Source organism: Oncorhynchus clarkii, chromosome 22 (assembly GCF_045791955.1).
Source record: "Oncorhynchus clarkii lewisi isolate Uvic-CL-2024 chromosome 22, UVic_Ocla_1.0, whole genome shotgun sequence".
Taxonomy (NCBI): Eukaryota; Metazoa; Chordata; class Actinopteri; order Salmoniformes; family Salmonidae; genus Oncorhynchus; species Oncorhynchus clarkii.
In genome coordinates, this window is record NC_092168.1 from 19,376,572 (window position 1) to 19,390,933 (window position 14,362).

At 40.1% G+C, this 14,362-nt stretch overlaps 1 protein-coding gene across 1 annotated transcript in view; it reads left to right on the forward strand.

The window, feature by feature from the left end:
• The first annotated feature begins 292 nt into the window (after nt 1-292).
• LOC139380087 (tissue factor pathway inhibitor-like) overlaps nt 293-14,362 on the forward strand; it is a 53,400-nt gene continuing 39,330 nt past the window's right edge. Inside the window, exons 1-2 of the mRNA XM_071122550.1 lie at nt 293-373; nt 459-549. Coding sequence (XP_070978651.1) covers nt 293-373; nt 459-549 — 172 coding nt within the window. The remainder of the gene's footprint in view (nt 374-458; nt 550-14,362) is intronic.

Here is a 14,362-nt window from a genome sequence, read left to right on the forward strand (position 1 = left end):
TAATTGTGTGTCTCTTTCTGCACGGTTAGTGTTTAAGGTGCTGGCCCTTAGCTTCTCCTCCTGCACACACTCAGACATGGTGTGGCAGACGGTGTGCTGAAAGCTGCTGGAGACCGTCCAGAGTGCTAGCTGGAGAGTGTGCTCACTGAGCTTGTGCAGGCTGTTAACATGTAAGGGAAAGGGATATAGCTAGAGGTTAGAAAAAAGTGTCCGTGTCTGTGTCTTTGTCCCATCTCTTTCTTTCGTACTGTAAGTATTATTTTTCCACTAGGCCTGACAGGGCTCCAGGATCATGGGGAACCTGGTGTTGAAGAACAAAAAAGCCCAGTTTGTCGTCACCCATAAAATGCTCCTGGACCAATACAAGTATGAGGTGAGTTGGTGAACTGGGCAATCAGTCATTCATTCTGTACTATGAATCTAGTCATCCATCATGGTTGGAATTGGCTCTGTTTTAGCTGAAGTCTTCAAATTCATTCCCAGAATCATGTTTTGAGGGTTCTTCTGGGCTATCTGGCAGAGCACAGGGAGAGGCCACTACTTATACAGGTGAGTGTACAACAACGTCTTTACTGTTGTGATGATTTATGTGTATTTATGACAATGTTGTTAACTGTGTGTGCGTGCGTGCGTGCGTGAGTCCAGGGGCTGCAGTCGCTGTGCCAGAGCTGGATAGGTAAGAGATAGCGGTATTATACTCAAACCCATAACCCTGTAATACCTCGTTATACTCTACATTTATGAATAAATTGTCTGTGAGACTGAAGTTTTATATTTAATTCAATTCATTACAACTTAATTAATCTTCCCACGGGCAGTTACAAAGGCATGGTATAGTAGTGTTGTATTAACAAGGCTCTATGTTCCTGTCCTGTGTGTGTATGAACCAGTGATGATTCACTCACCCCTTATAGATATATCAGCTGACCAGGAGACGAGCCATGCTGTTTGGAGGGTAATATACAGTATATACTGTAGGTCTCTCCATGGGTGGGAGATGGACATTTAAGCTTATCAACGCAATCTTTATTTTGCTGACTTGTTGAACGATTGATCAATTCATCCTTCCATCCCTCCCCAGCCTTCCTCTCCTCTGAGGGTGGAGCTCAGTCTGAGATCTGTTGAGGGACTGGTTAGGAAGAACACTTCTACACCCCGAGAGGTGAGAGGTCACACATGATTAAGATGGTAAATGTTTATATCCCCTTAGAGGTTCATCACGTAAGCAAAAGGGAATATGTTACATTATCTATGTTAATTTACATTAGCACAAATTGTCCACCGATATTCGTGTAATAGCTCGCTGTATGAACGTTTATTTCCCTTCATGCACACACATTTGTTCTTTGCTATTATAAAAGTAATTTGTATAGAATGTCCTTTTCCCCAGTCATTCACCCCATCTCGTTACAGTGCTTATGCATATTTGGTGGCCTGATTGTATCCAGACTATGTCAAATTCCGAACACAATTCCCTCCCTGGCAGATCTGAACTTAATGCGAGTACAATGTGACTTTCATGCATCCAGACCTAATGCAGCTTGGAGTGATTGGAAGACAGAAGTCGCATTTAAGTGCTTGGTGTAACCGAGGCCATACAGCAGATGCACCATATCCATTACTTTGAGAGTTTGATTTAATATAACTGTTTGTGTTTGTATTGCAAGGCCACAAAACGTGACCACCTCGAAGCATGCCCCTGGTAGAGCCGGGGGCGCTGTTTACCAAGCCACCACCACACGCCTTCAGCAGGCCGGAAAAGTGGGATTAATCTATTTGTCTTTGTTTGATCCATTTGTTTGTTTCAGTTTTCGTAGTTGAATACTTTGACCTAATTTTCAACAAAAATGCACTGAATTAGTAGAAAAGTGATACTAAACTTAATTACCATGCACAATTTTGACATAGTGGAAGAGAGACTATATATACAAAAGTATGTGGACACCCCTTCAAAATAGTGGATTCAGCTATATCCTCCACAACCGTTGCTGACATAGACCAACATTGGCAGTATAATGGCCTTACTGAGGAGCTCAGGGACTTTCAACGTCAAATTTCTCCCCTACTAGAGTTGCCCCGGTCAACTGTAAGTGCTGTTATTGTGAAGTGGAAACGTCTAGGAACATCAACGGTTCAGCTGCAAAGTGGTAGGCCACGCAAGCTCACAGAATGGGACCGGCGAGTGCTAAAGTGCGTAAAAATTGTTGCCCATGTTTGCAACACTCAGTACCGAGTTCCAAACTGCCTCTGGAAGCAATGACAGCACAAAAACTGTTTGTTGGGAGCTTCATGAAATGGGTTTCCGTGGCCGAGCAGCCGCACACAAGCCTAAGATCACCATGCGCAATACCAAGAGTTGGCTGGAGTGGTGTAAAGCTCACCGCTATTAGACTCTGGAGCAATGGAAATGCATTCTCTGGAGTGATGAATCATTCTTTCATCTGCCAGTCCAAAGGAGAAATCTGTGTTTGGCGCTGTGGAAGAACTTGACTAACCTGCACAGAGCCCTGACCTCAAATCCATCAAACACCTTAGGTATGAATTGAATGCCAACTGCGAGCCAAGCCTAATCGCCCGACCTCACTAATGCTCTTGTGGCTGAATGGAAGCAAGTCCTCGCAGAAATGCTCCAACATCTAGTGGAAAGCCTTCCCCAGAAGAGTTTATGTCCATGATTTTGTAATGATATGTTCGACAAGCAGGTGTCCACATACTTTTGGTAATGTTGTGTACATACTGAATTTATACTGTTTTTCATACTTAGATGGACAAAGATATGTGTTGCTTTTACACATATTTGTAAATAGGTTTTGCAAGATTCAGTTCATTGGGTCCATTTTGTTTTTGCAATATGATGACATTGGTTAAAAGAGATATAATATAATTGTACAAAAACATTCTCAGTTGGTTGCATAAATAATGATGATTACTAAATGCTACATGAAATGGAAATGTCAAAACCGAATAGAAACCTCTTTGTTAATATGTTTTGGCAATAATTAATTTAATGGTGAGGGATGGAATAATAAAAAATGTATATTTTGTCACGCTGGATGTTTGAAATAATAAGTAAGTATGATGATTTGAGACATGGTTCTTCAGTAGTGGAATAAAGACATTTAGCACTTAAGTGTTGTAAAGAAATACTGTTTGTAAATACTGGGGTTGTATGATTGTTAATAAAATTGTACATATAGCAATTTTAAATATTGCGTCATGTGTATAGGCTGCAAGTACATTGCAATTAAGTTGTTTTCAAGTTGTTGAAACAACAACCTGAAAAATATATATTTTCAACTTTCAACCAAAACCAAACAGACTGGAAGTTGGGCACAAAAAAATTTTCAACTACATTTTGCTTGGTGGGATATCTTGCAACTGTTCATCACATCCCAAATTATGGAGAGGGAATTTCATTTGGTTGCCAAAGAAGGCCAAATATGAAAGGTTACAACTGTGATGTGTTAAAGGTCCTGAACGGTCATTCTGAACAGTACTTTTTCTCTCATAGCTAACTACCAGGAAGTTTGAAAAGACAGGCTGAGTGGGCAGGAGGCTTATATTCATGAGGTTGCCTTGACTGACAGCTCTTCGAAACGCCTATGTCAAGAAACTTGTATGTAGGGCTGCAGGAAAATCCATCTCAAGCTAATTTGGTAATACAAAAATCAACTCGAACAACATTGAATGATCCTTCTGATGTGGTTCACAGCAGCACTGACAGATGTGTTGACGTGACAAATGTGTCTGAGTTTTGAATGACCCTCCCCCCTTTTGTTCCATGCTGGCTGAAAACCTAGCTGGCCAGTAACCATATAGTTAACACCAGACACAGATTAAAAGGGAAACATATAAGTATCTTTGCCATTGATGACTAGGGTAAACATTTAATTCAATGTTCTTATTTTTTGATTTGTATTTTACCCCCTTTTTCGATCTTGTCTCATCACTGCAACTCCCAATGGGCTCAGGAGATGCAAAGGTGAAGTCATGCGTCCTCCGAAACATGACGCACCTAACCCGGAAGCCAACCACACCAATGTGTCGGAAGAAACACCGTTCAACTAGCGATGGGGGTCAGCCTACAGGCACCAGCCTACAGGCACCTGGTCCACCACAATGAGTCACTATAGCGCGATAAGCCAAGTAAAGCCCCACCCGCCAAACCCTCCCCTAACCCAGACGATGCTGGGCCAATTGTGCACCGTCTTATGGGACTCCAGGCCACGGCCAGTTATGGCACAGCCCGGGAATAATGTAGTAATGCCTCTAGCACTGCGATGCAGTGCCTTAGACCGCTTCACCACTCGGGAGGCCCATTAATGATCTTTTCTGACACCCAACAATAACATTTTGGCACCAGCAGAGTAGCTATCTAGCTATATAAACCACGCCCCCCTGCAAACACGCCTTCTCCAATGTGGGTTACAAGGCGGTACTTATTTAAATTAGGTAAGAGAATAACATGTTACCATTGGTGTATTAAATTGAGAGTTAGGGTGATTTCACATGGGGGAGGGGACCAGTATCTTTATGAAGCTACAGTCATTTTTCATACTTTGGTCATCATACTTTAATCCAATTTAATGAAAAACATGATTTTGACTGTTCATGACCTTTAAATAATACAATGTTAATGATAATGAAAACACATCAAATCGGACTTTTCCAGCTTTATTTACACAGTAACCTACAATATCCAAGTGAAAAAACCCTAAAAACAAGTGAACACCCCACTGAGTTAATACCTGGTGTTACTACATTTTGCTTGAATTACAGCCACCTAGACGGTTCAATATTTTCCCATTATTCCTTGCAGAATTGGTCAAGCTCAGTCAAATTTCATGGTGACTGATCATGAACTGCACTCTTCAAGTCATTCCATGGATTCTCTATGGAATTTAGGTTGGGGCTCTGACTAGGCCACTCAAGGATATTCACCTTCATGTCCTTCAGCCATGTGAAGGTTGCTGTGGCGGTGTGCTTTGGGTCATTGTTATGTTGAAATGTGAACCATCTTCCCTGGCAGAGGGTTGCAGGTTCTCCTCAAGAATCTGTCAGTAACTGGCACTGTCCATTTTCCCTTCTATCCTGACAAGTGCTCCCGTCCCTCCTGAAGATTAACACCCCCACACTACAGTACTCTTCTGTAGGCATGGTGTTCTTTGGGTCGAAAGATGTATTACGTTCAATACAAACATATCGTTTTGAGTTCAGGCCAAAAAGTTACATTTTTACTCTCATCTGACCACAGCACCTTTTGCCACTTGGCCTCAGAATCTTCTATGTGCTTTTTGGCAAAGCTCAAATGAGACTTTATGTGGCTTTTTTTCTTGCCACCCTCCCGTAGAGGCCAGATTTGTGGAGCGCTTGTGATATTGTGGTCATATGCACACATTGACCAGTCTTTGCCATAAAGACCTGAAGCTCCTTCAAAGCCGCCATTGGCTTCTTGGTAGCCACTCTGATCAGTCTCCTCCTTGCCAGGTGTAGGCATGGTGTTCTTTGGCCCGTTCATCCAGTTTGGAGGGGCGGCCTGATCAATGCAAGGTCTGGGTGGTGCCATTTTATTTTATTTTTTTTTATTTTACCTTTATTTAACCAGGCAAGTCAGTTAAGAACAAATTCTTATTTTCAATGACGGCCTGGGAACAGTGGGTTAACTGCCTGTTCAGGGGCAGAACGACAGATTTGTACCTTGTCAGCTCGGGGGTTTGAACTCGCAACCTTCCGGTTACTAGTCCAACGCTCTAACCACTAGGCTACCCATACGCCTTCCACTTCTTAATAACGGTCTTAACTGTGCTCCGAGGGATAGACAAAGCCTTTGAATTATTTTTATATCCATCCCGACTTGTACCTTTCCACAACTTTATCTCATAGATCTTTTGAAAGTACCTTTCCATAGTGGATTCTTTCGTATAAATTGCACTACTAAGCAGTGGAGCCCTCTATGAACTGCTTTTACTCTGAACTAATCAAAGTCGCTACAATTGATCACAGATGGAAGCCAATTAGCTTGATTTGTGATCTGGAAGGTGGTTGGTTACACCTCAGCAAGTTTGTAATTGCAATTCTAAGGGGGGTGTTCACTTATCCAAATAGGGTATATTACTGTTATACTTAGAAAAATAATTATAAGGTTTTTTTTCTACATTTTTATACTTGGATATTGTGGGTCACTGTGTAAATAAATCCAATTGTATGCGTTTTAATTTCAGGCTGTAAGGCAACAAAGGGTGAACATTTTGAAAGGGTGTGGTGACTTGCTACACCCACTGTATTATTCCCATGCCTCTCTATTGGTCTCTGCCTACTTACAGGAATCCTCTGAGGATCACTCACCCTGTACCCATCTTCCTCTATCACTCTCTTAACCCTCTTAACCCTTGTGTTTTGCTGAAGAAAAAAAAATGGCGTCCATTGTGGTATGGGTCAGCTTAAACACACTCAAGACAGTCAAAGAAAACTGTGTTTTGTCAGACCTTTCAGAAAGAATATTTACAAGAACATTTGATTGAAAAAACTCAATATTTAAGAACTATGTTAAACATGTTTCTCACAAACAAGCATTTTCTTTCCCCAATAGGCATTTTTTGTACTTCCCAGTAACATTAACACTTAGGTGTGATTTGACCCCATTGGTCAAAATTATCCCATCAGTCTTTTTCTCCACATGTTGAACACAATGTACGTGTGTGCTTTCTGCAGATGTATTTGTTGCATTCTACACAAGTGATGCTGGTTTTACTGTCTTGGCGAGGGGGGGGGGGGCAAGTCGTGTAGGCCCTGGAACAATTTTGATTACATTGGAAGCTGACAGTCTACCTTGACTTTGTTGTGTCCATTCTATAGTACCATCTTTAGACTTCCATGTCCTCTCTTCTCTGGATGATGGCTGTTGCGTGCTCTCCCTCTCATCTGATGGACGGGATGGTATGGAAGACCCCTCCTCTGAATCCTCTTCACCAAAGAAAGATTCACAATCTGGATCATCAACAGCATTGTTCCCGATCTCTGAAACCTCTTCTTCTATTTCACTGTCACAGTCCAGAATTTGTGATAAGTCTTCATTGACTGAAAATCTTTTGGAGCTCATTTTTGACTGTCTGTCAGAGATCTGCTGCTCTTGCACTGAGAAGGAGAAGCTTGGGAAACTACTTTTCACCCAAACATAATTATAAAAGTGCAATCAGAACCAGTCAAAGCTAAAAATACGTCAAAGACCCTTGTTTATTTTGGACCTGTCTAAATATCGATACACATGAAAGCCTCCGGGTCAAAATGACCTACCTACATCATCATATTTGTATACAAAATCTGCACAGACATTCCACAACACAACACATCAGTGGGTCCACATTTTAAAGTTAGATTCATGACCCTAAATGAGGAAAAGTTATTTAATTTCATGGAGAAAAAGAGAGGTTAACTAGAATTTTAGACAACTCAAAAGTGGAAATGGGTAAAACTGACTCACAACATAACAGGAGGGTTAACTGCTTCAGCATACTACACTTTTGGTACTACACTGACCCTGGCAACCCCAACCTGCCTTTCTCTCACCAGACACACACAACTTTCTCCACTGATACTACACATTCCTTCGTCTCTTCACTCCTGTACACCGCAACATGACCATAAGCTTGGCACTTAAAACATCATAGTATTTCAGGAACAAAAAAACTCTCACAGGAGGGTATTTAACACATCCTAACTTGACCTTGTCGGGCAAAGACTCTGTATCAAAACTTAGCAGGTCAGACTGTAGCTGTGTTCGAATACTCATACTGACCACACTAACCATACTATTTGTGATGTGAATTGAGTATATAGTATGCTTATTGGTCATAGTATGGATATGGTTAGTATGTCAAAAATTCCCAGATGTCGTACTAAATTTGCCAAAATACAAAGTATACATGCAGTGGACACTATTTCTGTGTTTTTAGGGCCCATAATGCAATTCTTCAGAAAATTGGGGTGGCTTCACAACATTTTCAGATTTGAAGAAAATGGCCGAAAATATGCAAGTCCAACGAGTATGCCCAGGTCCAACGAGAGGGGATACAAATGCATTGCTTGAACTAATTATGACAAATGTTAAGCTAATGTTGAGCAATGTACAGTAATAAAGTAATGCCTTTTCAAATAAGTTACATTTCACGTTATGTTGGCTGACAATTTGTTGGCTACGCTATCCTTACAAACCGCAAAGCATTACAGCAGTATGTACCAGTATGTTAGCTAGTTACCTAACATTAGTTGGCTACTACTACATCGAACTTGCCAGGCAGTATATTAACTGTCTGCTATCTAACTAACTACCCAACGTTTATTGACTTGATTATTCACATCATTCTTAGCTAAGCTGTTATACTTTTCAATTAACATTGTTAGCTCTGGCTATCTACTCCGATTTCAGAGCACTCTCACTCTGAATAACTAACTGATGAATTTACCAATGCTCACCACCCGTTGCATATGGCTGTTTGTCTGTAAAAAAAACAACATAGTTAAATTGTTGCCAACAGTACAGTTACATTCACCAATGCCCTTGATAACATGAAAAGAGCCTAACCACCTCTGCTAGGGCGAGTAAAATGGTCAGAGGTGTTCTCTCATCTGTGTCTGGAAGTAGCTAGCCAACGTTAGCCAGTTAGCTTTGGTGCTTGACTGCTGTTGAAAGCTCGGATCAACTCTACCCCTCGGCCAGAGCGTCTAGTGTGCGTTCAGATGCTCCGAGAAACGTGCAGTGCTCTGTATTTAAGAGCCCCCAGAGCGCACTCTGGCAGTCCATATTGAATTTACAAACACACCCAAAATCATAAAATGTTTAGCTAGTCATTTGTTATGCTAACAAGCTAGCAAGAGGTTGCATAGCAACAGCATCAACTTTCGGTAGACAGGCAAAGCTCTAATACGTTTAACTGAAACCATACCATTCGTTTACAGAATACTAAAATGAACTAACAGTATGTAGTATATGGTCTGTTAGTATGGGTATTCGAACACAGTTACTGTCTTCTCCATTTCACCATGCTCTCCACCGAGTTTGCGTCGCACCAAACCGCGGGCGTCACAGTATGAATACAATTTATTCCTGTAAATGTTTTCCTAGCTATTTATATTACCTGAAGTGTAGGTTAACATTCATACACAAATTCAACACCGCACTATCATCAATACAGTAGGAGTGAATAACAACAGTGATGATAATAATACCAGACATTGAGTCATATATTTTAATTTCGAAAATATGAATATAAACAGTTTTAAGAATTTGTGTTCAGCTCACTATCAAGGTGAGTACATATAGCCAATAGTCTATTATCAACCGGAAGTGCATGGGTGAACTGCTACTACCGTCAGTCTCTTGAAGAAAAGTTCATTAAGTTTTCACACCACAACTTTACTGTAGTCTACTCTCCGAACGCTGATATGGCTGCAATGAATAGCTGGTTGATTTCATGCATTGTTTTAGTTCTTTTCGCTTATTTGGGATCTTGTGATTCGGGCTCTGAAATAGGTAAGATACGTATTTTTACTTATTTATTAATCATTTTCTCCATTGTGTGCCCATGCAACGATCTACAGTTGTTTAGTTGTTTCAAGATATATGTTTTACAACATTTCTCCCGAATAGACTTCATGTGTCAAGAAGCCCGTGCGTAATTTGGATTTCGCAAATTCAATATCACCTGATTTCGCGTGATATCCCCACAATTGATAAACAGAAAACCGGAGTTATGCTACATTCACGTTTTAGTTCGGTTATGTTGTTGCAAATAATGTACCTTCATCATTGTTAATAGTTAATCATAAGGGTTATTGGGTTTGTGCACAGATGTGCATGTCGTACAATCGCACAGGCGGCGCGTGAGTTTGATAAAACATGCACCTGTAATAAAGCGTTCCTTGTATCGCATTTGCAGACTTGTCTAAAATAGCATACTATTCCTAATCTGATGAGTACTGTGGATTAGATAGTTAATTATAATTTAGGCTAATAATATAATTTAATCACTTGAAAGCATGGCTGAGCGCTTAGACTTCGGGCCTATGCTAGATAAATTTATTATTTCTATGCATGGGTAAAATGTTGCCTTTTATAAACACATTTCATGCAATTCTGCTACACTTTTAATCCGATAAAAATGTTATTTTAGCCTACTCTGCTGACAATGACAAACAGATCAATAAAAATGGCGTTATCTGATCCATATAATAGGCCCACGAGAAGGGGAGACACAAATACAATATGATGTTCATCTAACCTGGAGGAGGAAATTATTCTCTGAAAACAAACTGTCAAGTGGCACTGATCCAACAATGATCAAGAGTGAATATGTGCACTCACCAGGAATATGGCTGATGCTTTCTGCTGATGCCAATAACATAGGCTATATTGGTCACTCAATTAAGTTTAGCATTTTTTTTAACTAAAAGACAGATTCGTCTTTACACATTTACAGCATAGTACTGTAACACCTGACTACAGCAACAAACTGTATTTCCAGAATTGACACTGCATTACTGGAGGCACGGTGGTTAGATTTATAGTGCAGGCATGTATTTGATTAAGGTATGTCAATAGCGATTTTGTAACTTGTATTTCACTGGCCTAAAGTACAATTACCGTATTTTGTAACAGTTTAATTAGAATACAATCATTTTTTATTTTCTATTACCATAATAAACTTTCAAGTTGCCCGCTTAACTTCAACAACATCCTCAGTAACGGTACCATAACATTCTTTCTGGCTATGACTGTGATATGTTCTTGTTTATCTTCTTTAGTTTAATGCTGTAAATTACTCTGGATAAGAGCGTCTGCTAAATTACCTAAATGTGAAAATTAGCACTTGCGTAGCACTCTGCTGGGTAGGTCTGATCATTTCGTTGCAGATTTGGATGAGGGCCTCTAGCGGGTCCTTTGTGGTGTTTGTTGGTTCTTGGCTGTTCACAGCTCTTGACATGCCTACCCACTAACTGCCTGGTGGCCCCCTGTATTGACTTGGAATGGGGGATGCTGAGAGTGGTGAAGACGGTTCGGAAGGTCTGGACTAAGGCTGGCTGGTTTGCTGCTGTGCGGTATCAGGAACAGGGTTGAGGCTAGGGTTTGCCGATCACCAGAACTCATTTACCCTTCATGATTCATTAGACCTACACTACGATCAGACCCGGCTGCAGAAAATGATCAGCTAGGTAGAAATCAGATTTTCAAAATTGTGGACGCTACTGTATAATGATATAAAATACAGGATATGCAACACATCTGCCACCAACAGGTTTCTGGTCAACAACCAATAAGCAAAGCTTACTGACAAATTACATCATGGTTTTCACTTTCAACACTGCAATCTGCACAGTTTGGTTGCTGGAATTATATTTTGGACAAACGTGCGCAGGTAGCCTACAGGAGAGTAACCTCATCAGCTTAAAAAATTGTGAATGGTTGTGTTTATGCCACATAAAAGGTAATACATTTTAAAAAGTGAAATTACAAATATTTAGGCTATTGAAGCATTATGGGTTTTAGGTGCTCAAGAAATAGCCACTCGGATTGGAGAGGAGGCAGAGCATGCGTTAAGCTTTCCTGAATAACTGGGCCTGCTGGGAACATATTTGGTCCACAGGCGGAAATTTGTCTAGGATGGAAGAAATTATACAGTAAAACCTGCAAAATGGTAAATGTAAACCTGGGAAAAAACACACTACTCTCCCTTGTGACCAATAAAAAAAAAACACACAACCCTCCCCAACGCAAAAAAATACACACAAAAGTTAGACAACCCTCAACTATTTTGGACCACCTGCCTCCGAAATGGGGGGGGTCATTCAAAACTCTGCAGCTCAAGAGACATGTATTAAAAAGTTGTACGTCATTGAGGCATTTTTGTTGTTTGCATTGCTTTGCGTATCACCATATGTGTTTGAGATGATTTTACTGTAACACTGCATCCAAGTTTCTTGACATGGGCATTTCAATGAGCTGTCAGTCAAGGCAAGTTCATGAATATAAGCTCCCACTCAGCCTGTCTTTTCAAACTTCCTGATAGTTAGCCATGAGACCAAAATAACTCTCACATTTTTTGAATTTCTGTCCTCCAAAAATATTTTAGTCACTGAAAAGGCTATTTTACATGGGAATCAGAAAGACTAGTTCGGGACCTTAAATTTAACACTGTTCCAGTGTTTATACAAATCCACATTTTCAATATTAATTTAACACTCAGTGTTGATTTAACACTGGAAAATGTGTTGTGTTCATTGAGCCCCTATAAGATTGGTCTTTAACAAGTTTGCCTGTTTGCATGCTCACCTTTTTATGGCACCTCACATTGTACAAGTTTGATAATACATTTTTTATGATTTACACAAACGCACACATACAACAATTATTTGGCCTGTATATCACAACCATGACCTTAGAATATACAATATGCTTGAATGCTAATAAGCAGTGTTTGCTTTCTGCACTCTACAAAAATGGTTTGCTTATAGAAGAATGTTGTCATTTGCTAATTGCATATCATTTGGGTGAATTAGAGGAAAAACAGTCATAGAGTATCGTAACCTTTTATAAATTCAACAGTAGTACCAACAGTGAAATGGATCCGCACTCTTAAAGGGATAGTGCGATATTTTGGCAATTAAGCCTTTTTATCTACTTACCCACAGGGGCGGCAGGTAGCCTAGTGGTTAGAGTATTGGACTAGTAACGAAAAGGTTGCAAGGTTGAATCCCTGAGCTGAAAAGGTACAAATCTGTCGTTCTGCCCCTGAACAAGTCAGTTAACTCACTGTTCCTAGGCTGTCATTGAAAATGAGAATTTGTTCATAACTGACTTGCCTAGTTAAATAGAGATAAAAACAGTCAGATGAACTCATTGAAACGACCTAACTTCTTTCATACTGGACACAACAACATAAGAATGATATCCATGAATTCATCTGACTCTGGGTAAGTAGACAAAATCTCACACAATCCCTTTAAGGCCCCTTCAATTGTCTGGTGCGGGTGAAAATCATAAACAATCTCACTCTCATTAATTTGAGGGGAAATTTAATTAGCTGTTCACTCAGTGTTTGATGTGGTTCGTTATGCTAAAACCCTAGGCCATATGCAAAGGGGAATTCCATAGCAGTTTGACTTCAGTAACGTCTACTGTGACTCTGTTGTAGTGTATTGTTGTAAGTTTGAGGTAGGCTACTGTTGCTAGATCACATATTTTTCCAGGAGATCTGTAAAATAGCAACTTTTTGGGGTGGTTCTACCAGTGAAAATGTGTTAGGATTTCAACACTCAGTCAGTGTTCGGCCCCAATTTTCTATTTTTATGGGACAGCGTCCATTTCAATTGACCATAAATCTCACCTGCAGGCAATTTAAGCTGCAGCATGCTTCTTGGGTTTTGTCCGTAAGCCATCTGGTAAACATTTCAGACCTGCTTAACTACACTCTTAAAAATAAGGGTTCCAAAAGTGCTCTTTTGCAGAGCGATAGGGTTCAACCAAAAACCATTTTGATCTGAAGAACCCTTTTTGGGAGACAAGGGTTCATGTAAGGTAAAGGGTTCTACTTGGAACCTTTAACATCCTAAACTTTTTTGGAAGAAAGGGATATTTGATGATTCTTTGGAAGGCAAGAAGGATTCTACATAGGACAATATACAGTTGAAGTTGGAAGTTTACATACACTTAGGTTGGAGTCATTATTTTTCAACCACTCCACAAATTTCTTGTTAACAAACTATAGTTTTGGCAAGTTGGTTAGGACATCAAACTTGGTGCATGACACAAGTAATTTTTCCAACAATTATTTACAGACAGATTATTTCACTTATAATTCACTGTATCACAATTCCAGTGGGTCAGAAGTTTACATACACTAAGTTGACTGTGCCTTTTTAAACAGCTTGGAAAATTCCAGAAAATGTAATGGCTTTAGAAGCTTCGGATAGGCTAAGTGACATAATTTGAGTCAATTGGAGGTGTACCTGTGGATGTATTTCAAGGCCTACCTTCAAACTCAGTGCCTCATTGCTTGACATCAAGGGAAAATCAAAATAAATCAGCCAAGACCTGGTTGGTTCATCCTTGGGAGCAATTACCAAATGCCTGAAGGTACTACGTTCATCTGTACAAACAATAGTATGCGAGTATAAACACCATAGGACCACGCAGCCGTCATATCGCTCACGAAGAAGACGCGTGCTGTCTCCTAGAGATGAACGTACTTTGGTGCGAAAAGTGCAAATCAATCCCAGAACAACAGCAAAGGACCTTGTGAAGATGTTGGAGGAAACAGGTACAAAAGTATCTATATCCACAGTAAAATGAGTCCTATATCAACATAAC